The sequence below is a fragment of the Pteropus medius genome, unplaced genomic scaffold (assembly GCF_902729225.1).
Source record: "Pteropus medius unplaced genomic scaffold, Ma_sr-lr_union100, whole genome shotgun sequence".
Taxonomy (NCBI): Eukaryota; Metazoa; Chordata; class Mammalia; order Chiroptera; family Pteropodidae; genus Pteropus; species Pteropus medius.
The window spans coordinates 5984110-6009666 of record NW_024340849.1 but is presented as its reverse complement, the minus strand read 5'-3'; the positions used below and the strand labels follow the sequence as shown (position 1 = coordinate 6009666).

General features: G+C 41.0%; 1 protein-coding gene across 2 annotated transcripts in view; it reads right to left on the bottom strand.

Annotated features, from left to right (window-relative positions):
• Window positions 1-4584: 4584 nt before the first annotated feature.
• TMX3 (thioredoxin related transmembrane protein 3) overlaps window positions 4585-25557 on the bottom strand; it is a 37518-nt gene continuing 16545 nt past the window's right edge. For both annotated transcript variants that reach the window (XM_039839917.1, XM_039839924.1), the window contains 10 exons: window positions 23946-24045; window positions 23205-23282; window positions 19153-19219; window positions 18094-18192; window positions 15295-15352; window positions 15076-15129; window positions 14272-14328; window positions 10863-10992; window positions 9525-9593; window positions 4585-8064 (listed from right to left, as the gene is read on the bottom strand). In XM_039839917.1, coding sequence (XP_039695851.1) covers window positions 7804-8064; window positions 9525-9593; window positions 10863-10992; window positions 14272-14328; window positions 15076-15129; window positions 15295-15352; window positions 18094-18192; window positions 19153-19219; window positions 23205-23282; window positions 23946-24045 — 973 coding nt within the window. In that variant the 3' untranslated portion in view covers window positions 4585-7803. The remainder of the gene's footprint in view (window positions 8065-9524; window positions 9594-10862; window positions 10993-14271; window positions 14329-15075; window positions 15130-15294; window positions 15353-18093; window positions 18193-19152; window positions 19220-23204; window positions 23283-23945; window positions 24046-25557) is intronic.

Genomic DNA, 25557 nt, shown 5'->3' with positions numbered 1-25557 from the left:
TGTTTGCTTTACCTCTTCGACTCTCTAAATATATACAATAAGAAGTCCTTACACTTTTTGTTCAAACTAGAACACATAAAACTGACTAAAAGCAGAATGATTGGGGTCAAGGCCACGGTGCCATTCTTTCTCCCTCTCCAAGGGCATCGCACCACTGGAGACTGGGAATTTTAGCTTCTTTCTTATTTTTTTATTACTCTACAATCTGAAGTTATATAATCCAGGTCCGTGGGGAAGAAACTGCTTTTGATCACAAAAGTCCAATTATCTAGACAGGAACTGCAGATGCTCGAGCAGAAACCCTCTCCTACAGAGCAGTTATTTTGGATGTTTCTGGGCTTTTCAGCTTGTTATGTTGGGATGTGTTTTATATTGGGGGCCAGTTACTGGTCACATAAAATCCTGTTTTACATCAGAGAGTGTAGAAGAAAGAAGCAAAACTGTGGACATACTTTCGTATGGTAAGTTTCATTTTCTGCATAAATGACTCATGAGGGTGAAGCCGGAAGTTTGAAACCTGGCTGTTCCTGCCTTCCTGAGCTCCCCCATCACGCCTGTGCCCAAAAGGAAGGGCTGATTTCTACCCCTAAGCCGTTGCTCATCTTTGGAGGAAGGATGATAAATGAGAAGACAAGCATATCACCCCAGCTGGACATAACATACTTTGTTTACAAGAATGAAAACCACTTTCTTGAAGCTGGCCGAGGTCTAGGAGTCACGATGTGGCTACTGAGGCATATCATGTTTTTGTAACATATTTGACCTCTGAATGCTCACAAGGAAATCACAAAAAAGACAGCTTCTCTCAAAGGCACTGACATTTTTATTCCTCCTAATAATCATTTACACCATTGCTTCAAAATTCAGAGTACACGTCAGAATCAGCTGGAGAAAGGTTGTTTTTCCTTTGTTCTGGCTTCCAGTGGAAGTTCATCCAGGACCAACCAGATTTTCTAGGGGTTACGAACATTTTTATAAATCATCTGAGGTGATCGAGGCTTGTGACTCTGATAAGCGCTGCTGCCCTAAGCATCCGTGACTTTTAATACAGTAATTATTACCACAAAGGCTAAAAAGTGTAGACTGACATTTTCAAGAGCTCATAATTTATTTTTCCATAGTATTGGAGGGATAGAGGCTATTTGGTTACCTAAAAGTTCCCATAGTTCTTGACCTCTAATCTATTCTTAGTTTCACCAATGGTACAGATTTTAATAGTTTAGATCCTTTAAAAATCATAAACCAACTCTTAACAGAGTAGTCATAAATACATTATATCAATGTAATATATGCAATTACTCATTTATTCCGCAAATATTTATTGAATGTATACTCCATGCCAAGGATGTTTTAGGAACTGAGAATATAGCCTTGAAAAAAAAAAAAAGTCTAACTATTCAGAGCTCACATTCAGTGTGTATTTAAAGGGGGAGGCAGGCAGTAAACAATATATAATGTTATAAAAATGTGCTTATGAAAAATAAAGCAGCAGAGTAAAGGTGTTAGGAGGAGCTGGAGACTAGGTCTAATTACATGCAATGGCTGATAAACATGTGAATGGTCAGGTGACCTAAGGAAAGAGGGACAGAGCTTCCCTCCCACAGGTACCCCCCCTTTCTAGACCGGTGTTAGAACTGGACCCTCCTAACCATTCATATCACGATTCCCAGACACCCTTCAGGGATAAGCATTAGGAGCCATTGAAGAAAGTTTATGACTTAGAGGCCTCGGAACACAGAAGGCTTGCAGGCGGGTGAACAGCAAGGCCCTGGGTAGAGAGAGCTGGGGTGGGCCTGGGCTCTGCTTTTATTGGGGTTCAGGGTAGGGGACTGGAGTTTCATGGGCTCGCTCTTTATTGGTTAATTTAGAACATAAGAGTGGGAACTTAAAGCACAGGGAAGATAAAAACACACCAGCCCAAGTGGTCAGTTATGGAGGTCAGCCAAGCTCTCTAAATCAAGGGCCCACCGTGCGGGAAGAGGCCGAGCTTTTTAACTAGCTTGCGGCGGGCAGTGTGTTCATCTGAGAGCCCTCCTTGGAGTGGGGGATGCCTCAGCAATCAAAGCTTGTCAGGCACCTGCATTACAAAAACGAACGCTAAGTCAGTGCTGGTGTAAGCTCCACGCTGCCGGGCCTGTAAGAGCACAGCACACACAGCTACAGTCATAGGCTCTACCTGCCAGGTGTGTGTAAATGGTAGGATGTTAGCACAAGTCACGCAGTGACACGTCTCTCAGAACGCATCCAGGTCACCAAGCGCTGCAGGACTGTAAAAAGGAGATACGCGATGTTAACACGGACTTACTAGCTATACACATTATTTTTGTGTGTATATTCTCAAAATACTAAACGTCGCCAAAGGAGTCGTTAAAACCTGATCACTTACTGCATTTCTGACTGGGTTCTTATGATTTCGTATAGAATTTCTCGTGATAGCATCAGACGTAACGTTCAGAAACTGCAGTATATCAAACGGCTTTGACTATTGTTACATAAACCCATAAGCGACCATGGTGATGAAGGCGGTGATGCTAAGGTTCATGCGAAAAGTCTGAAGGAGTGGAGAAATTTCCTTTTTCTACTGTATGTTTTCCAAATTCACTTGACTGCTTCATGTACCCAACTAAAATTTAATATGTACACGCTGGCCAAAAAAATCTGGATTTTGTTTTTGTTGTAAAAAGAAGGGACTGTTGTGCACACGGGCACAGAGGTGGCTTCAGCGCTTATGATGTTACTGGCTTCACGGGATCTCGGTCGCTGAAGGGAGCTTAGCACTGGCGGGCTGTCCTGTCCGGCTTATGTGCAACCGTTTCCACCCGGGACCCTGGACCCCCAGGATCGCTGCTCTCTCTGCAGAGTCCTGCTGAGTGCTTCCTTACCTTAGACTCTTCCCGTTCCGTCACCCACCTGGTACTGTCACACTGCAGACAGGGCGAGAAAATCCAACCCCTCCACGTAGTCCAAGGAAGCCGATGTGCTCCGTGCCATCCTCGTCTCTTACCCTAGGTCCCAAAGGTCCAATAGCAACGATCCCGTGTCGAACAACAGATGCTATGAGAAGGGAAACTAAGAAAAATAGAAAAGTAGGACTTGCAACTGAGCATTGTGGGTATAAACACTGAGTATCAGTCACGGCCCGGAAACGCGCGAGGGCCGGGGCTATGGCTGCCCTCTGCTGCTGCACCCTCAGCAGCGCACAGAAGACGTTTAATATACAGCTGACGAGAAAATAAATTGCAAGAAAATAATTGCCGCTTTTCCATTGGTTTGAAACACCTTTCAATTGATGAGGTGAGTTTAGAGAAAAGTTGAGGACTTATGAATATTATCAGAAAGACATGCAGGAAAGTCAAATAATTTTCCTTTCTATATTTAATATCCACAAATATTCTAAATCTGTTTAAATCACATTTCATCTATTCACACACACTAATAATCCTACTGGATACTTATAACCCCATAAGCTTATTCATTTCACTAAAAGCACAAAATGAAAAGGATTTCCGGAGATGTTTGTGAACCTACATATTTGTAAGTGTAATTTAATGTTAAAGAAATAACGTTTTCATTTCTATCCAAAATGTTAGAACTTAAATTTCAATTATAGAAAGAGGCCAAATTTAAACATATTAGGATTTTACATTCTTAATGCCTTGGCTCTTCTGTGGTAAACAATAACGAATTCTAAATGAAGCAAGAAATTTAAATTGTTATAATTTTTGAGCTATTACTACGTCAGTCATGTTCTAAATATGTCACATGTGATTCATCTAATCTTTGTAATTCGATGAGACCGGTGCCATCATTCGCCAATGACAGTCCCGGGAGCGGAGGGGTTAAGTCTTACCAACTGCACACGTGAGCGACAGAGTGAGGACCAGGATCCAGGCAGTGAGACCCCGGGGCCTGCACACGTGCATTGCGATGCAGGGCCCGAGGCCTCCATCATGCTCCCACGACTCAGACGCGGCTAGACGCGCTTTGTCACTTTGCCGCAGGAGGCCCATTCGACCTAGCTGGTCTGCACACGTCCGTGAGCTGTACGGGGCCGGCTTCTGGGCTGTGATTCCTGTGCCAGAGCAATTCTCGCGAAGTGATACGCCCACAGTGCAAAATATGAAACGCGAATTAAAGCATCGACATTTATGCAAAGTTTTCTTTTTTCTTAATATACTCTCCCCATCGCATGCTATTTTTAAAAATGAAAATCTGGAGGCTTTAGAGTCCCATTTTGCGATGGGACAGGGGAAGTGAGGGGTGGCCATGCTGTGTCCAAGATCACAATTTAGCAGTTGAACAAGGACTCAAAACTCTGTAATATTTAAAAATAAGCGGGTTTTACAAATACAAAATACATTAGACCTACGAATCTCAGGTTCTTCGTATGTAAGGGGATTAGATTAGAAAACGTTGTTTCTCAAGTCCGTGTAAACTCTAAAATTGTTTTGATAGTTAAAATAACTTATGACTTAATAAAAGCAGTAATATTTTGTGAGAGATCAGTCTTAGTTGTGCTCTTTGTTTGTACAAGGAATTATTCGTGTCGCAAAAAACCAAAAGATAAATAGTACAAATAAATGATTACAGGTTTTCAATTAATTTATTTTAGAAAAACGAAGGTTTACAACTGGTGCCTTAAGGCCGGACATCGGGATTCAACTAGTAATACAGACTTTCAAAACTTTATAGGCAGTCCACAGTAGAAAATTATTTTTTTGCCCAACTCCTGGACTCAGACACGTTCAGAAAAAATAGATATTTATAAAAATAAAATGGCAAACCTAAGCCCACCAGTTGATAGTCTTACCACCCCAAACTGGCTTATTTGAACAACTTCTGCATCATGACAGGAGCTGAGTTTTCTCTGTCCTATCGCCACGTCACACTGAAGCGATGACAAAAATATTTAAATTACTTTTTGTAAAACCCGAGCCCCTCCCCAAAGAAGCCCCTGAAACGACACACAAGAAACAACAAAAATCCACTAAAAACAACATAGCTAAAGCTAACTGGTGAACTACGCAGACAGACTCTTCCTTTGACCTCTGGAAAGCTGGCTCTTAATGTCACCTCTCAGTCAGATACCAAGAAGCGCTGTGTATGCAGAAGAAGATGAAAATTCCAGGTCTGATCCACCTCAAATAAGTTCCAGAAGGCGGTTGCTAGAGAAATATTAATGTACACAATGAAACAAACAGAAAGGACTGCAAGCTGCGATGGGTGCTCGGCTTGATTAGAAACACGTCCTTTCTCTGTGAGTTCTTTGACCATTGTCTGAGCACCAGGTTCAGCAACAGCGAGCATGTAGGATTGTGAATTTTAGAAGTCAAAAATAGAAATTTATTGCGACTAATAGAGAAGGCAAAAAACTCCAAGACTGAAGGACATTCCCTCTAGTGATAGGTCATCATGGTAAGATTCATCCATCAATTAGGATGCTATCTGTTCTACCAGATTTGTTAAGAAATCTTTTATTTTGAATTTTTTTTTTTTCTGGAAATGAAAACAGCATTCCTAGTAAGCTCTGCTATCACACGGAAGGGAATAACATACCAGCAAACAAACATTTTTAAATGTTTTGTGAGTGCTCGCTTCGGCAGCACATACACTAAAATTTGTTCTGTGAGGAGTCTGACAAGATTCTAAAGAAGATGTAAGTAAAAAGCAAACTTTTAATACAAAAAGAAAGAAATCAAATTATTCACTTATAAACCACCTACACTCTGTTTCCTGATATATTGTGAAAACAAACAATATGGGGCAGCAGCACTGAGTTGTGAAAAAGGTAACAGACTAAGGCATTAGCCTAAAAAATCTCATTAGACAAAGACTGCTGGACTTTTGTTCGTTGACACATACTGAGTTCTACTTTTTTTTACTTTCCCCTATTGAGGTTGTACATTTATAGGTGATGCTTAAGACAAAAACATACAGATGACATAGGATAAACATGTGGTAAACATGAAGGAAAAAAGCAACGACATTTTCTACAACTTCCTCCTGTCACTGGCCGTGGCTAAGCCTTAATTTCCTCCCTACACCGAGACTCGGGTGAAGCATCTGTATTTACCTGAGCTTTTCACTGCTGTGAAACAGGCTTGACCGCTGGGCACATTAGTGTGTACCTTCCAGAAGAATCCCTCACGTCTCTTTGGGAAGGAATACACTTGCTAAATGAAGAGCCTGTGTCTCCAATTTCCATTTAAGAACATTTCATTCTACTATTTCCTGAAATTCCCTGCATAGGTGACTGCGTATGTGTTTCATTATTAAAGGTAATAATGGCGTGACATTATTATACACCAATAAAGTACACGACACAAGAAAACAATTGCCAACCCCTTAGTTCTTAAGATCCAGGGTTTCGGTTTAGCTGCGATCAACGTGGCATCAGAGATAACCAAGGCTGCCCTTGGGGGCCAGAGCCCTAAACAGCTTCAGAATCGGGACCATGAACTACAGAGTTTTAAAGTGATTATAAACATTTCAAATGTTTAATAAAATCCTTTATATTGAATAACTCAATTGCTCAATGAATAATCACCCAAATAATAGTTACCTAATAAAAATTCAAAACTTAGCTAAAACAAAGGCCTCGAAAATAAACTCATCTAAAATAAACAGACCAAACTGGTATTTTAAAAAATACCAATTTCTATACATTACTCAAGAACGAATTCGTATGTGATTTCATTATGGAGAGAGGATGAGAGGACAGGTGACAGAACTGAGGATGAAGAAGGTAACTGGCTGACCTCTTCAGTCACTGGACATGAATCTTGTGGACAGAATGATGATGTCACTCATTACTCATCATGAACAGGCCCATGATGTTACATAACAGATGCATGTCGATACATTTTATACGTTCATATGGATGTGTGTGTGTACATACATACAAGCACATATTAGATAAGTTACCATGCCATAAACATAAAAATATATTACTCTTTAAAAAGCAGCAAGAGCCTTTTATCAAAGGAAATTTTTAGAAGAAACTCCAAAATAGAAAACAGAAGGAAGGTAGGCTGCCTGGCTAGAGCAGGGCAGGAGTGACAGTGCCTCCGGTTCCTGCAGTGACACCTGAGGAGTGTCCCAGGGCATGGCTTGAAATCACTGCTCCAAGGAAATCCAGTTTACGTTGCAAAGATGAAACATAAGTCTATTTTTTTGCCACTCTATAGGCCAATGTGAACATTTTATAACGCAACCAAGTATTAAGTTAAAAAGTAACATTTCTTCTTTTAAAAATAACAACAAAATAAAATCACTATGCTATATAAAATCAAATTATTCTTAACCTCATAATCTTAACTTGACCCATGGAAAAAGTTGTTGGTTCTCCCTAAAGTGCCTAAATTTTAAAGACATAATTTTGTCCATATAAATCTTATCCAAAATATCAGAGGAGAATGGATGGAAGTAGAGGTATTATTTTTCTCTATCAAATACGAATCTTCTACCTGACTGACCAATTTGAAATATTCTGCCCAAGAATCTTAATTCTGCCACAGAATATGAGACAGAGAAACATGCAAATCGAACTGATCTGCTGTAACAGCATCTACAAGATAAACAAACCGTGATGGAGTGTGTTTTGTTTGCTTTAGACAAACCTTTCCTCTCTCTGCTCCAAACATCTGCCCATTTACGCAAGGGACCACTTTAATCCATGCAGTTGGTAACAGCAAAATACAAATAACACATTCTCTTCTGTAAAGATCATGATTAAGTGTCTGAATTCAATGAATAGACTCTTGACTAATCTGACAGGCTATGGAACCTGACGCTGGTGAAAGCTCAGTCTCTCTTCTTCTCCGAGGCGTCTTTGGGCTCCTGCAGGGCAGGCCCCGGGCCGTCTCCACCTCCGGGCTCCTGCTGTCCTCCGCTCTCGTCCACCGGGTCCAGGCTTTCAGTTTCACTTTTGGACACTTCGTATCGCTCTTCTATGTAACCTCCGTCTGTGTCGGCGGCGTAGATGCCGTAGCACATGACACTGATGACACCCAGTGGCAGGCCAAAGAGAAAGCAGCCCATGATCGGAGAGCTCTTGAAGATAGACTGTGGAAAGAGCATTACGACTCAGTGTCCCTCAGATGGACTAAGAACCACGACACCATTCTTCCTCTCGCTCCCCAACGTGCTTCTAGTTCTAAGGAGCAACGTCAGCTTCTGCAGTGACCACGGTAAAGAACTGTAAGACAGAGTTTACGTGTGCGTGTGTCTAACAACCTACTGGCAGCGGCAAAAGGCACCGAATACTCTAGGACCTTTTCTAAAGCGTTTATTTTTCTCACACTTCCCACAAAGGTCTCTAAGAGGCAGTCGGAGCCATGTGCCCAGCAGCTCCCGAGCTGCTCCGTGGACAACGGGGCTCTGCTTGCTGAGAAGGTGCGCACGCATTCTCTACACGTGACATTTCTTTTACTCATCTGGTTAGTAGAAAAGCGACAGTGACTTAATAATTTTCATTAATAATTTATATACTGTCTCCTCAGCTCCCCCAAAGTAAAAGCAATTTCGCTGAATAGGTTTTTCGACTCTGATGCAGTCTATGGGCTGTGACTCTGACTCTGTGAACCACAGAGACAAATTCAGAGGAGAGCAAGGTCACTGTGGGTTGGGACAGCAGAAGCCAGTTTCACACATGGTGTTTTCAGGCAGAAGTCTGGGTGAGAGTGAGCACGAGGCCGGCCATGCTGCGGGGTCGGCACTACCCAGAAGGCCCGGGGGGGCTGGCACAGCGCCCAGACACCAAGGACAAGCCCCGGATGAAGAGTATTCTGATGTGCATCGCAGGAAAAGGGACGGAAAGTGAGCAAACCCGATCATTTTACTAATGTAAATTCTGTTGTGGGTACAGAGTGGGCTGGAAACAGGGCAAGAGGAAGTGAGGACAGCAAGCAGCAGCCAGAGCAGCGGCCGGACATATGCTAAGGGCCAGTCCACGTTGGTGACAACAGAGAAATAAAGGCGGGTCACTAATAAACTGAAGGACACATGGAATAAGCCAAATACTGTTAATTTATTTCTCGCCAGCTCTAATCTGATGACTGCTTTTGGCCAGAATGAATGAAAATACCGATGGGCTTGCTCCCAGTAGGCAACCAGAACTAAGTGTGAGGCTCAAATTTAGGGTGCCTCTGCTGTCACAGTGGTTGACAGTCAAGGCCAGGCTGATAAAGGTTTCTGAGAGTTCGAAGCAGGAAGGGTGCAGACCCAAGGGCTGAACAGGGCAGGAGGGAAGAGACTCTGAAACGCTTCAGTTCATGCCATCAAGTTAGCTGGCTCTGAATTCCAGTTAATCACCAACCATCAGGGGAAGAACAGAGAAACTATTTTCACCTGATGAAGACAATTTCTTAATGTAAATAGACTAGTAATCTTACTTTGCCAATTAAAAGGATGTATTTTTACCCAATCCTTTGAAATTCCAGATTTCACCTTAGCTGGACATAAAGGAACTATGTATCTAAATATTCTCAGTTCTCAATGACATTAAACAAACTGTGACAACTTACCACAACAGTAGCCTTGGCATCAAACACTATTCTTTTCAATCTCTGCAAAATGCTGTCACCTCCTTGAGCCTTAAATTTAACAGGAGAAGTTAATTGAATCGTCACTGAAGCACCACCACTCCATTTTCCTGTTCCATAACCTTACCACGGCGGGTCAGGGTCATGCACAGACTACACAAAGCACCTGCGAGGGCCATGCGGTAAACCTTTCCGGTGTTTTCCGTGCCACCTGCCTCTCGGCTGCCCGTGTGTACGCTCTGATTCTCCCCCGAGAACACACCCTTCCACTCACGATCCAAGCAGCTCGGCTGTGGTGACCGGGCCGAGTCCACGAGGCCCGCCCCGTCCTGAGTTGATCTGAGGTCGTGAAACACCTTTGCTATTGCGTAGGGAGAGTCCCCTGAGGCTGACGCTGAGCAAGGGAAGCCTGAGAGCAGGTTCCTGATGGGACCAGCCACGTTCCTGGCGTGCAGCCCCCGAGTCTGACCCGGTGCTCGGATTCCCGAGCCGTGTGAGCCAGCGAGACCTCTCATCGTCACACAGTCTGAGCGGGGTTCCAACACCTTACAACAAACGGGGCCCACTCACCCAGGTGTTTTCCACAAACACAAAATTCTACTACGTGATTAAGTGTTTCCAAAGCAGAGATGCTTGTTACTCTGTAAGCCAACTGCCATGTAAAGTTCGTGTAAAGCTGAAACAAAATTCTCACAAACTAAACTTCATGAAAGCACAAAGTTCATATTCTCTATTTTAGTCTAGTCTATTGAGCTGAGGTGCACACTGGTCACAGCCTGCTGAAGTCATTTCATGACCCTCTACTATGGGTCACAACCCACTGTCTGAAAAACGCTGCAGTAAGAACTATAGAAAAAAAGACAGCTAAGACCATCTGCTTCTCATGTCCGAGAAACATTTCACAGGATTTGGATCTTTCCTCTGGGGCTCTGATTCTCAATGTATTTCCTATTTCTTTAGGAGCTGTGGTCCTACTCACAGGTTTTCTTAGGAAACCGATCTGAGTAACTGAAGCCAGTCGTACTCTTGAACCCAGGAAGCTTCTACGAGCCAGGAAGACAGCTCTGCACAGTACACACCCCACACCTGACTCCAAGGCAGCAGCGCCTTGCGATCACCGTGACACCCCAAAAGGCCCTCCAGGTAAGGGGCAGTCTTGTAAGGGGCAGTCCACCCCACTAGCGGCCTCTGCCACCGAAGAACCTTGTCTGCAGGATGTGACTGTCCCCTCCCCCCAGGGATGGCCAACTCTCCCTTTCAGAATCAGAAGGAAAGGAAATCCTTTCCTCCATCCTTCTGAAAAGGACACGAACGACTTACTTCTACTGTGCCGTCCAAAATGCTACGAATGAACTGGACCAGGTCCTCGGCACTCTGAACCTGTCTGTCCAGTAAAAAGTACTGTTGGTTCGAAGTGTTCAGCACAACAACAGTGGGGATTTTCAATTCGCTGAGAACAGAAAACCAGAGAAATCAAAACACACATCAAACAGAGATGACAACTATTCTGATAACTGTTTATAGTATATCTAAGTCATTATAATTACAAAAGGCGGGAGCTATATTGATGGCTTTGCTTCCTTTTGCCTACATAAACTTCAGTTTTTGCATCTATGTAAAAAATAGCTAAACTGTGATATGAAAAACACTCTAACATACAATATCAGACAACTGAGTATTCACAATTAAACTTAAGGGTAAAAATGATTACGTACGAAGTGTCAATTTCAGGGCAGTATTACTCCCTGCCACACATCACTGTCCATCACACACATCCCACCTCTGAGGGCGCTCAGGTGGCGAGTGGGAAGGGCATATTCTCTGGAGCTGCGCTGCTTGTTTTCAGAACTGGGGCTTTTGCATAATTTAGTTTTTTAAGCTTAGTGTTTTTCATTTACAGATGAATAAAAGCTGTGTGTGGGGGGCGGGGCGCCTATCTTGTTATAAAAACCAAATGATTAAATATTCAGCTCAGCACCTTGGACATAACATGTGTCCCACACATACCGTTCCAAACTGTCAGCACCCCCCATGTCCCACACACAGGCCATCACCGCTCCGTGAGCCACTAGACTCCACCGCAGTTCGCAGACAGAAAACTGCACTAGTACCCATGCGGGTCGTTGCACTGAAATTATTTTTCTTTCCAAGATCGGTTTCTGCAGCACCACCAAAGGCACGGCTGTGTGACTTGGTCAAGTGGAAGACGACAGAAGGGGCGGAGCAGAGGCCTGAAACCTGCTGGGGTGGCGGGGCTCGCCTTCTGGCGTTTGGTGGCTCCATGAGAAGAATATTCCCAGGAAAAACGGCCCACCAGGGTCAAGGACATTAAAGACGTGGTGTAGACCTGAGCCTAACTGGCCCAGCCATGGTCGGCCACACCCAGCCAAGGGAGGGAGAATAAATGACTGCGGTTTAGTTATAGTGCATGTGCAGCAAAAAAAAAAAACAACCCATTTTTATAGAATGGATTAGAACCTGGCCTTCCTATAAAAACACATCTCATGAAAAAATTAAATACAGCTGAACTAGAAACTATTCATTTTGAAATCATTCGGTTTGAATAACGATAGAAAATAGCATTATCTCACTCTATTCCCTTTTAATTATACTCACAAAATCCCAATACAAAATAATTTAATAGACCAAAGGCCTGACAGTACCCTATTTTGAGAAAAAATAAAAAATATAATCAATACTGCAATGTACTTATTTTATATATCATGTATCCGTCCTAAGTTAAAAATATTTTAGGCATCAATCTTTACTAAATTACACGACTTTATCTGTCACCATTCATGTCACAGCAGTTAAGTGCTTCTGGAGCAAGAGATTTGAGGACTGGATCTCACTTATTGGTTGGGTGCCTTTTGGCATATCATTTAACTTCCTTGAGTTTCTTCTAAGAAATATGAATTTCCTCGTTTTCATAAAATGTAGACAATAATGGCACTTACACTTGGCTGAGTTACTGTACAAGTTAGAAAACATACAATGACCACTTAGTCCAGTGTTGGTTGCAGGGTAAGAGCTCAATAAAAACTTTCAATTATTGTTAGGTGACCATCATATGCCTTCTCACTTCTCTCGAAAAAACAAAAAGCACAATATGAATTAAAAAACAAAAACAGAAACACCCCAAACTATAAGGGGTGGTGGTAGAGATCACTGCTGTTTTCTGACAACTGCAGCTCAAAATTTCTACTGTCTCACAACTCACACACGAAGGAACACTCACGAAGGAACGCCTTGCCTACCTATCTCTAGATATCCTGAACATCATCCTGGGTCGAGCAGTTGGTCACTGGACCAAAATTGTTTTGACCTCTTGCTCACTCTGTTTAAACAATGGTTTCCTACATTGTTTTGAGTATTAAAAATTCAGGACCAATTTTTTTCAAGTACTTTTAATGACTGTAGAAATCATTTGTTTTATTTTTGTTTGTCACAATTTCTTCATTATATTTTATTTCTGGTACTTTATATCTCTGGCAAATCTCAAATTAGAATAAAAGAGACAAAAACTGAATACAAATGAAGAAAAATAACACTATAATTTCAGCTTTTTAATTGAAAATTATGAATGCCACTTTGAGTTTTTAAGTTTGGTTTTCATTTCCCCACTGTTCTTCCCTGGAAAATGGAAGACTCTAATTTAACCCCATACGCTGCACCCGTGAATGAAGCCACCTGCTCCACCCACGCTCCTGAGCTAAGGGAGAGGAGAAACAGCACACCACGGCCGACTTACCTGGGCCTCCACACCGCTGGACGAGCGCGCCTGCCTCTAGTGAGCTTCCCCATCTGTCCCAGGGGCTGCTTTGAGCGCCACCACCCTTCCAAGCCCCGTTTGCTACTGTCTCTTGTGTCTGTCTGCTCTTATGCTCTGCCGGAAATAACCTCTCTGCGGTCTCCCATCAGCTAACTTCTCAAACTTCAGTGCTTCTCCTAGTTACTGCTCCTCCGGCAAGTGTTCTCCGAGCCCCTCCACCTGTGTGCACTGGGGTGGGGGTGAGGGTCTGTGTCCAGAACTCCCTACTACACAGACCTTTTCCCACAGTTCTGTGATAATCACATTGTCTTACCCAGCGGACCATAAGCACACGAAGACAAGGACCCTAACTTACTCATTTTTTGCATCAACAATGGCAAACAGTGTATAAAATACAGTAAATATTCACTAAGTGTCCACTGAATAGGTTTTTATCTGAAATTTATTAATTCAGTGTAGGTATGGCAAATGTTTTCCAATATCAACTTTCTGAAGCGAAAAATCGGATCTTTACGTCATAAACATAATCAATGAAAATTTAAATTGCACATTTTTCTTATAAAGTTATTTTAGCCTGTTAAAATAAATTCTCTAGAATAGCTATTAATTCTTGAATGCTAAATTTTCCACTTAAGTTACATTTGTTCGTTAAAAGTGAACTTATGGTTTGTATTGAACAAAACCCACAAAATTTATAAGATTTCGAATCTCTTCTTTTCGAAATACTATAAATTATTAACACTGAATTGGGAGACAAATATTTTAGCATAGAACAATATAAGAGTTTCAAATATAGATTTAAAAATTAAAGTGAAGTATTTAATGGAAGAATATTTGCAACAACATACACCAAACACTTATTTGCTTTTTTCAGCTATTACTCCTTCTGTCTGTCTCAGAAAAAGAAATTTAAAAATTGATAGAATTAAAAGCAAAATCATTTAGCACTTTACTTACTCCATTAGCAAGGTATTTATATAGTCATTCCCATCCATATGTCCAAACTGAAAATCCCTAACCAACAACAACAAACAAACAAAAAAGAGAGAGCGCCATATTAAATACAAAAAAAACAAGTGAACTTGGTGATAAGCATGTAAACATGAATCACAATGTGTAGGAGAGTGTGAATGCTACAGGTTTTTGAGATACAAATACACACAGGTAGAATTAAATTATGAGATATTTCTACTTTGCTTACATATAATTAAAGTGCAAGGCAACATAAGCTTTTCCAAGTAAACATGTTTAAGAAAAATTACCCACTTACTCTAACAGGAAATAAGTATATATCACCAATACACCATTAGAGGACTGAGAATAAAAGGGGAATAATTAAATAATATAAGGAATTTACACTGAGTGTCTCTTATGGCAGCAGTGATTTAGCACACTATAAAAAATCACTTGTTTTTACATTCATTATGCTGAGTTCCTGTTAACGATCATCATTTGTCTATCTGACTTGTGATTGTTTCTCTACCTTTATCTCAAATGTATGAGCACATGCGCATGTCTTCTTACCACAAACTCACCCCAAATCAAGGAGCAGGTGTAATACAAATTATAAAGGGTTCTTTTTCTACTTGTGGGACATATTTCAACAAATTTCAAGTCCAAACAATTCATACAGAAATGCAATATGCTATAATTCACTTCAGCTTCTTGATTCATCTTTGAAAGTATAAAATGCAATTACTTTTGGTTACTATACTACAAACTAAACCAAGACCGAAGAACATCCAGAATGTAAGCACCTACCTGTGGAACTCATCTCTGTGATCTCTAGCGACTTCCTGAATAATTGACTTTAATCTGCAGAAGAACAAATACATGAGTATTTCATTTCTTCACTTAAAAATTGTAATTATTCGATAATAATACCTGCTGCCTTAGCTAACACTGAAAGAAAACATACTATATGAAGTTTATCTGAAACCACGTAAAGTTGGAATTAGGTGGTATCTGAAGGCACTATACCTGATATGCTCGACTGATGTATTTTTCTCATCAATAACTGCAATAGCCACGAGCTTTCCTGAAATTAAGAATGATACATATCAATAAGCTTAACTATACAAACTTTTTCATTATTATAGCTGTGAATCAGGAATCAGTAAACATTACTTCTAGAATTTAATTCTAATTATCCCACTCGTTATACTCAGTAGAGTGAAATCAGTAAGTCAACGTCAAGTGCTAATCCCTTCCCACCTCCCATCCTCGAAATGTAAATAGCAAATACTTAACAATTCAAATACACAAATTGTATTTTTCTATACAACACGCAAAATGATTAAAATAAGTGGTTTGTCAAAAGCTAAAACCATAAGAAATAAGTTGATAAGGAAATTTACTATTAATTACCGTAGCTCTAAAGAATGGTCTACTACAAGAGAAAGACTTTGACTCTGCTATTCCCTCTGGTGCCCTGGGCCACTACCTGCCAGCACTAATACACAAAATAAAACCGGCTCGTAAGATTTACCTATCCCCGTGCAGACCACACATCACATCCACCTCTGACAGATATCCTCCAGGAAGGCACCGTGACATGACAACCAGTGCACTGGAGTCGGAAACCCAGAAACTAACCCAGCAGGGCCTGTTCCGTTCTAGGCCTGGGAGGACACTGGGGAAGCACCGTCTTTAACAGCTGTGTGATTTCACCTCCGTAAACTTCAACTTGTTTTTAGAAACTAGTACCTACTGCCAAGTTGATAAGGGAGCTGACTGACATGACATGTTCAACAACACTGGGACAGTTTCTGATTCAGAGCAGGTATATAAATTTAGGATTAAATCAATAATCTTTCAAGATAATCCCCACATCTTAACGCTTCTTTCCTAATTCCACAGTGCTCACGAGTGTCTTGAATTCTACACAATCTTGACTCTTCCTTTAACCCTCAACTGAAAACATTATTCCACAATAACGACTTCTCCTCTTGAAATGTTATTTCATTCACTATTCAGTGCTTGGTTTTTCTGTGCTTCTTTCATTCTCAAGTGCTCCATGAGTTTTTTCCAAAATGCCTACATCATGAAGAGCATCCATCCACAGGCCAAGCATGCAGCTTCTCACGCATTAATTTCATGATTCCTGAGGCCGAGGCGTGTGCCCAGCCCTGGGCTAGTTTCCAGGCGCGGCGATGAGCACAGACACGGGTCTGCCAGGGAGACGATCACAAAGAGATGTGCGCTGAGCAGTCAGGATTCCGAAGGGGAGAAACACGGTGTTTTTATAAAGGAGGCCGACGCAGCAAACCACAGTAGTTCTGAGGGGTCCGTAAAAGATTTTCCTAAGGAAGCAACATTCGGTCTGAGTTTGACGCGTGAACATAAATTAACTGCGCGTGTCCAGGGAAAGAACACAGGGTGTGTGCAGGTGCTCCGGCGCGAGGCACATGGCCTCTGGTCAGTGCGGCTGCAGAAGGGAGAGGGTGGGGAAGGGCGACAGAGAATGAGGCTGGAGACTCAGGCAGGAGTCTGAAGCTGCGGGCTCCAGACCCTCTCGGAAGGTACGAAGTGTCTGAAGCCACCAGGGTCAGAAGTTGGTGGTGGCGCCTTTATGATGGGTGGCCAGGTGAAATGATGGCTGAAGGTGATACCTGGCAAGGGCGGTATGGTGGACACACGACAGGAACACTAACTGCCACAGCCAACTTCTTTCCAAATTACTCTGGGAGAAGAAACCGGGCCCAAGCTGCCTATTTTAATTACCTTGAGGTCAGGCTGTCTCCTGCGATCACAATAACTGAAAGCTAAATGACTGTATTCCTACATTTTCCCCCTTTTCCCTTCACATGGGCCTGAAAGAATTAGCAAGTAAATCTACAATCTTCGACAGTATCCATGTCAACGCGCAACACTGAGCTGACGTGTGCCCCCACAGAAGGACAAGCGAGACAGAACTACCACCAGATACAGAATTTTAAAAAGCAGGCTCCAGACCAGAACGAACACCATCCTAAGAAAGATTTACGAAACAGCAGGACCATGAGCGTGTTTCTACTTTGTATTCTCAATCAGGTTCAAGAGCAGGACGGCAGGAAGAGAAAGCTAACGCCTGCTACTTCTCAAATAAAACAGCTGAGCCTTCGGTAAAAGTCCCCGGTCTTTCCATCTAAAACTCCCCTTCCATCCCACTCATCACAAAGTCGTGAATGGAAACAGATGCCGCAGTGACCGTGACTTCCATTCTAACTTTGCTATAAATTTATGGAACATTTCCTTCTAAAGCTTACAGGGGTAGCTTCTTATAATTTTCATCGTTTTCATGTATTTGAGACCATACGGTTAGCTTCGTACAGCTTTCTTTTTTGCATCTATATTTGTATTTGCTTTGGCTGTCAATTTCGATCACGGAGCTTTAAGAAATCATGCAAATCTGATACTCGTATTTTCCTCACAAGCAAAAGCAGGCTTTAAAGGTTGTGAGTTCTATTCAGCTTCTATCACAAAATCAGCCTCCTGAGCTGGTTATAATCAGCTTCCTGGTTAGTTAATTTTTCTCATTTCCTTATTATCCAGGCTCCGTTTTCCTGTTGCTCTCAGTTCTACTAATAAGCCATCCCTAGCTAATCTTTGATTTACATATTAAGATATGTTCTTTGGTAATATTAATCTATATTCTCATAAGGTAAAACTGGCATTCAGGTCTAAAGAAGAAATTATAAAATAGAGCTTAAAATTCATTTTCTACCGAATCTGATTTAAGTGATCAGTTAAGGAAAAATTCTGTAGGGTGAGGGAGAGAGTTGTACATATGTTTGTTACCGGTGTCTCCAAGTTCATACAAGAGGAAGCCATCCACAGTCAGATAGTTCTGAAACCTCTCTCTGTTGATCCAAGATGACAGATCACCATCTTCGTACTCTTAAAAACAAAGTTGATGTTACAGTGTAATTATGTCTGTAAAATGTTTATAATGCCATATAACATGGCTGATGCATGATCATAATCTGAAATTATAAATTTCACTTATAAGAATCTCTTCTAAGTGATCAGATGCACAAACATTAATACACAGAACAATTCTTCACTGCGAGTTTGTCACACTGCCCTGAGACACCTGAGGGCACTGTCTGGGAACTGTGGGAATAGCTTTCTGATAATGCCAAGGAATTTTGTTACTTTTGTTAAATGTTGTAACAGCATGTGGTTATCTAAAAAGAAGTCCACATTTTTAAAGAGCTGCGTGAGGAAGCGCGCAGTGATGGACTGCCACTGGGATTTGCTTAAAACACTTCAACAAAGAAAAACTTGTTGAAGCAAATGTGCTAAGATCTTGGTAAGTGTCTAGGCTGGGTGATGGGCATGTACGTAGAGATTTAGTACTTCAGCATTCTCCTTATTATGATGTCTGTTTAACATAACGACAATATTTAAAAAATAGACCCAGTGTTTGCTTCGATGAGACACGCTGAGCGGCAGGTGCACGGTTACTCCCGTCCGCCAGGGAGACGGAGCGAAGGAAGCCACAGGCCTCGCCACTGCTGAAGACCTTTTACTGCTTCACCTGTTTGTGTGTCCGAAATGTCGTGTCTTTTTAACAATTAAATTTGGATGTCTTAAAGTAATATATAGAAACTGCATCGCCTTTACTTCTCAAAAAGGCAAACAACCTGACCTAGAAAAATGAAACCTTTAATGAAAGAACACTAAATGGAAAAACTAAAGTTGAAGGGTAAGAAAAACGCATCATCAGTCTTTCAAGTAATGGAAACGCAAGCAGCAGCCGCATTTACTAAATCTTTCATCAACACCCAAGTCCTACAATAGGCACAGCATTTTAAGTTTGAAATGTTTTATGTGAGCTACGACTTGGGAACTTACCGTCGTAAACAAAGTAAGTTCCGTCTTTGAAAACAAGCACGGCAGGCATTTCTTTCAGTGTCACGTACTGCAAAATCAGACATGTAAATAACTTTACCGTTCAAAAAATTTCAATTGATAGCTATATTTTCAAAACAACTAAAGGGTAACACCGGAAACACACACACACACACACACACACTGACAAAATTGTTACAGGCAGTTACAAAGAGCACAGTCAGTCTCAAGTTCATTCGCAGACTGCGTCTGCTGTCTCTTTCTCCATCCGCCGGCACGGCGCCGCGTGCTGTGGCGGAACCCTGGGGAGCTCGGGAACTGAGGGCCCCACGGGAAGCGAAGGCCGAGTGGCCCCGGGCGGGAGAAGAGCAGCGCCTCAGGGACGACCGCGCGGCAGGCTCGAGCCCTTCCCCACCACTGCGGGGCTGTGTGATGAGTCACCGTGCTACCTGGGGAGTCGGCGTCCTCCTCTGAAAATCCGGGACGCTGAGCCCCACCTCAGCAGGGAGTTGGGAGTCAGATCTACTGACATACGAGAGAGCAGGCTTATACTGTAAAGCGCTTTATAAATGGGAACTTGTAATTAATAAGGAATTTATTCCCAAGGTAGCTTCTTACAATAATGATCTGTGTTGTAATTATTTCAAAATAGTGAAATTATAGCAGGGAAATCCGTATTGGAGCAGAAGAGATACAATTTGGGTAAGCCACGGAATGGCGTAATACCGAAAGTAACAATAAAGAAATCAATCAGTATATAACTAATAAAAAAAAGCAACAATAACAATAAAATAAAAACGAACAGCAGTCCTGGACAGATTACAAAGGGAGGAGGCATATCTCAGGTAATACAGAAGGATCTGGTGACATCACTACTAAAAAACGGGACGGCACCACGAGAATGACTATCTTAAGGGCAGTGCAAAGCTTTTGCGTGAGGCTGAATCAATGCGCACATCTCTACCACCCGGTCTTAGCAACTCAACCACAAAGGTGCTTCCCAAGTATTGTTAACATTAAGCATCTCTCTTTCGAAGCTACCTGAGTGGGCCACACCATGACTTACTAAACAGCCGAAACCTTGCAGCCATCTGTCTCCACGTGTTGTGAATCCCCCCTCCTCTTTCCTTGTTTCCCCCTAAACTATCTTATATTACAGTTATCTATCTGCACGACAATCTCCTCCACTCATCTTTAAGTATCCTGAAGTCAGAAATTGTCTTAATTCATCTTTTCATCAAACCCTTATTACACTTATTGAGATTTGCATAAGTACTAGTTGGAGAGCTAAAGAAGCTTTGCATGACCACACATTAAAATTCAAAGTATGAGAAGAACATAAAATCATGGGCTTTGTCCTTATTTGAGAATTCTCTATGGGAGTAAAAATCCTCATGTTATTCTGAAAAAGAATGATCACCCCCCTCTAGCCAACTTTTGCAACCACACACTCAGAACTAGAAAAGACATAACAAATATTTATATTTGCAGGATTAAAGAATGCTAAAGAAACTAGTTAGAAGGCTAATAATAAAAATAAAAACAGCTTGATAACCAAGAAGCCCGCCCATGTAGCAGACGCCGTTTGTGCCCACCCAGATGTTACAGACATCTTAGACACCCCATCATCATCTGAGGACAGAGATGGAGTCAGACGGTGTCAGGGCCTGGAACGCTCCAAGTGAAACACCCTGAATAGCTTCACAGGTGAGCGTCCGGTACTCATTCTCATTTCTAACACTAACTCAGTGTGGCCCCACTGCACTTAGGAGATGAAAGTGTATTAAAAGTTCTAGTTCTGGTCCATTCTAGGCCTTTATATCACATTAAGATACCCTAAGGCATTCCAAAACGGTGGTTCATAAGCTTCTGAGGCATCTGTTTAGACTCCGATGGCCTGCATAGCTGATTTTCCAGCATACCTTCCCTCCCTGTCAAGAACGAATGCATACACAAAAAATATGGCAAAATAACTTCTTAGACCAAACCAGGCAAACCTGAATGAGTTTAAGCTGACCGGAAACTGGTGGCAGTTCCCCAAGGAGTGGAAAATCATTTCAAAATACATATTTATAAGATAAACATCTACGTAAATTTTACGGGAAGCATTAAACACATACTCCAGGTAACTGTAATTGTCTTAAAACAAAATACTTAACAGGTGTGATGTGATTTCTCATCGGGGTTTTGATTGCATTTGCCTCAGTATTACAGAATTGTACACTTGAAACCTATGTAATTTTACTAACCAGTCACCCCAATAAATTTAATAAAAAATAAACAGTAACAAAATTAAACAAAAAAAGTGTCATATGACATACTTTTGTGAAAAAAATTGTTTTGATTTTTTATAACTTATACTGATTAAAAAAAAAGCTCCCTTGATTTATTCCACGGTTCCCCTCAGCTACTGCCAAATTTCTCAGGTCACCTGCTCAGTGAAACTTTTCTGAAGAGAAGCCTATACTTGTGGCTTCCGATTTCTTACCCGCATTCTCTTAAATGACACCAGTGAGGAGGCACGTGTCCCCCTTAGTGTGAATGAAACTGCTTCTCTCTGGCTACCTTCCTATCCTCACAGGATCACGCTGCAAGGAGCTCACTCACTGGGCACGCCCGCTTTACACGCTTTTGTTTTAAATCTTGGCTTGCCACTCATCTTGTTTTTCTACTTATTGGCTATTTCTTCTCATTTTCTTTTGCCACCTTTAGGTCCTGGATCCTCTTACTTCTTTAAAATTTTACATCCCACATTTAAGAAATCTGTTTATAGAGCCTTAACTCTAGAACCCTATACACAGCTGCGTCTCTGATCCTTGGACCTAGATGTCTAATACACCGAATCAAATCAAAACGCACAATTCCAAACTCTTGATCACGTTCCCATTACCCAACGTGTTCCTTCTGCCACATCCCACAGCTCATGAAAACACCATCTCCCTAGTGGTTCAAATCAAAACCCTATGAACGTCCTTCATTTGTCCCTCTCCCTCCAGCTCAGCAAGCTCAGCAAGCTCAGCCAACGCCGTCTGCAAAAACATGACGATTCTTTCACTTCTCTCCAGTTCTCTTACTAACCTCCAAGCCCAAACTTCCTGTGTTACTTCAAGAGTTCAACTCATGTCTCCAGACCTACTTAAATGCCCATCCAATTCATTCTGCACTTCGTCCAGACCAATGTCCTTAAAATAAACTCAACGCCCAGTCCTTCACCAGCTTCACCGGCTCACGCGCGCCGGCCATGGCCTCCAGGGCCTCTGCCCGCCTCCGACTTCCCCTCTCACTGCATCGCGGCCACACTGGCCTGCCGCTCTGCTCTTCAGATATGCCAGGCGCGCTCTCGGCTTGGGCATGCACGGCAGTATCACTTCCCTGATTCTGGTTTGCTCTGGCCACAGAGCTCTGCAGGCTCCTGTATGTCACAGAAGTCCCAGTTCAGGCATTATCTTCTCAGACGGACATTTCTTGACCAACGAATCCAGAGCAGCCACCTCAACTGTAAATGTCCCTACTAACACAGTACTCCTTTATTTTTTTCATAGCAGTTATGAAATGTTTATAGACTTGTTTACTGATGATTACTATCTCACTCTGAAGACCCAACAGAACACCTCACCCGTAACACTAAATTCAGTCCGCTCCCTCCACCTGTGAGAACGTCGGCTCCATCTCATCAGAATCCTGACTGTCTCACCTGTCGCCATCCAGGGCTTAATATAGTGTGTGGCACATGACTAGGGGATAGGAAGTTGCTATTTAATTTATATAAATATATGTATATAAGCAAATCCACTACTTACAAACCGAGGGCATGAGGTATCACCATTCACTACTGTTATTATTTTAAAGAGAAAAAAAGCATGACTGTAATAATAATAAGCCCTAATGCTATCAACCTGGTGACGTTTGCTTATTAACAATGAGCAACCTGGGGCCCTCAGAGTTATTATGTTTACTGTTTCCACACATGTCACAGTGACAATAAATCCAATAGATAAAATCAAGTAATAATTAGAAAAACGAAATTGTCATTAAAATTCAATTTTAAATATTACCTCAGGAACCACTTCTTCTGAGGCAGAAAAGAAGTATGTATATACAATTAATTCGGAAGCAGCATCTATGTATTTCTCCTGTGAAAATGCAAACAAAAAAGGTGATTTTTAAATATTAAGATCCGAATTCATTCCTCATTAAACATTCATTAAACATTCAGTGCAAGTGGTATCATCACTAAGCAGTTTCATTACAATTTTCTACCTTAAGTCCTTTTATGTGAAAAGATGAAATTTAAGCAAATGCAATAAACTACTTCTAAAGCAAAAGACCACTGTAACCAAGTGCTTTCACACCTCTCTAAATAGTTTGTTAAATATAGCATAAGCTCGGTGTATTTTAATTTGATTAAAGGAAGATGTGTGTATACACACATACATATTTGTACAATAATTTAAGACAATGATCTTTTCCCTTAAAAATTTTACATTCAAATGCATTTTGTGGTCTCAAAGACTCAAAATGCAAAAAAGCAATATAAAATTTAAACGACCAGATCAATAATAGAAGAAATACAAAGGCAGGCACCATCTACCTACTTTTTATTCACTCTATTTCATAAAGGCAAACACTATATCTGAGAAAGTATTTTTATTATAAAAATTTCCAAATTAGATTGAACTAAATTATCTCCGATAAGAGTGAAGCAATTCTGAGTCTTTAGTGAGGCTGTGACTATGCAGAACATTAAATTGCAATATGCCTATGTTTTTGGATTAAAAAATAAAATCGTTTGATACCTTCAAAGGTGACTCCCCACCTACGTAAACGAAAAATACACGGTGTCTTTTCCGCACGTGCTCGAACATCTGCGCGCTGGGCAGCGGCCGGATCAGGGCCCTGATGGGAAACCACACACACACGTGACTGCGCGAATGCACTTAACACTGCTGAACGGCCACACACACACATGTGACTGTGTGAATGCACTTAACACTGCTGAACGGCACATGTCCAATTGATACGGTGATAAGCTTTGTGTTAAGCTTATCACAATTCAAACCAAACCAAATCAAAAAAAAGAGAAAAAGCAACACAAACTGAAAACAAACTTGCATTTGACCTAAAGATGGTGCACAATTTATTTACTCTTATTCATGTGTCAGCCTATTGTGTCCAAGGTCATAAAGTTTAAATGTTTTATTAACTGCATTTTAAATGTATCACCCAATTCACATAAATCTTATCAAACTGTGGGCCATCGCCACTATTACAGTCATATAACAAAAATACAGTACCTGCAATTTAATCTCTGTTTAAAGACTAAGTTTCAAATACATCCCTTTAGAGAGTACTATCATCTTAGCCAATTTTGATAGGCAAAAACATCTGTTTAGACTCTTCAGCAAAAACAAAATAATCCACATGAGAATTATTTTCTTCTTCCTTTCAAAAGATCATTCACACAAACACACTGTGAAATACTATCCCAGGAGTGTATAATACTATGTCAAGAATATTTATGTCTTACTCTATCCCCATTTAAATGCTACGTAGTTTTAAAATACCCGATAGAGGTTAAAATCTGAAATGTTTCATAAGTATGTTTTTCTTTCAGGAAAAATAAAAAATGGTAGTCGAAATAGTACATTAGAAACTGATAAAAACAATACAAAGATTTTATTATAAAAGCATATTTCAAAGCCAAACAGACTCAGAAATGAATTAACGTCAAAGGTTGTTACAAAATATATCACTTACAAAATACTATTAAAAAAAATAAAAGAAGAAACAGTCTTTTAAAAAATGTAGCGTATGAAATTCTTACTCCACCAATTTTGCAAAAAGAACAAAAGATATTTTTCAAGGGCAAACATATTTTCAAAATGCACAACTCTTTAGATGTGTTGCATCACTCTATTCCAGTTCTTATTTTTACTTTGGTAATTAACTGGTAAGTGATGCAACTTCAGAATGGACTCCTGAAATTCCGTTTGTAATCGAGTCACCCCTAGTTATGTCGGGGGAAACCCTTCCTAACCTTAAACTAGACCTCATTAAAAATTGCCAAAACATAAAGGCTAACCTAAATTATGGGGGAATAAAGTACATCCTACTAGCAATCCTCTCATATAATTTAAAGGTATCTCAAAATTTATTAATTCACAGAACAAATAGAGAAAATGTAGTATACAATGAGAAAATACAGTGAAAATTATATTAACAAGCTTTGCAAATTTTAATATATAAAGCTCATTCCTAACTGTGTCTTTTCTCAAATAATTCAAACCAACTGGTATCATGCCAATCCCAAGAACTCCATCCCAATATTTCAATTTATATTAAAGCTATTTAAAGCTATCACGGAATATATCCTGTCAAATTCATAAGAAAGTGCCTATACTTTCCTTT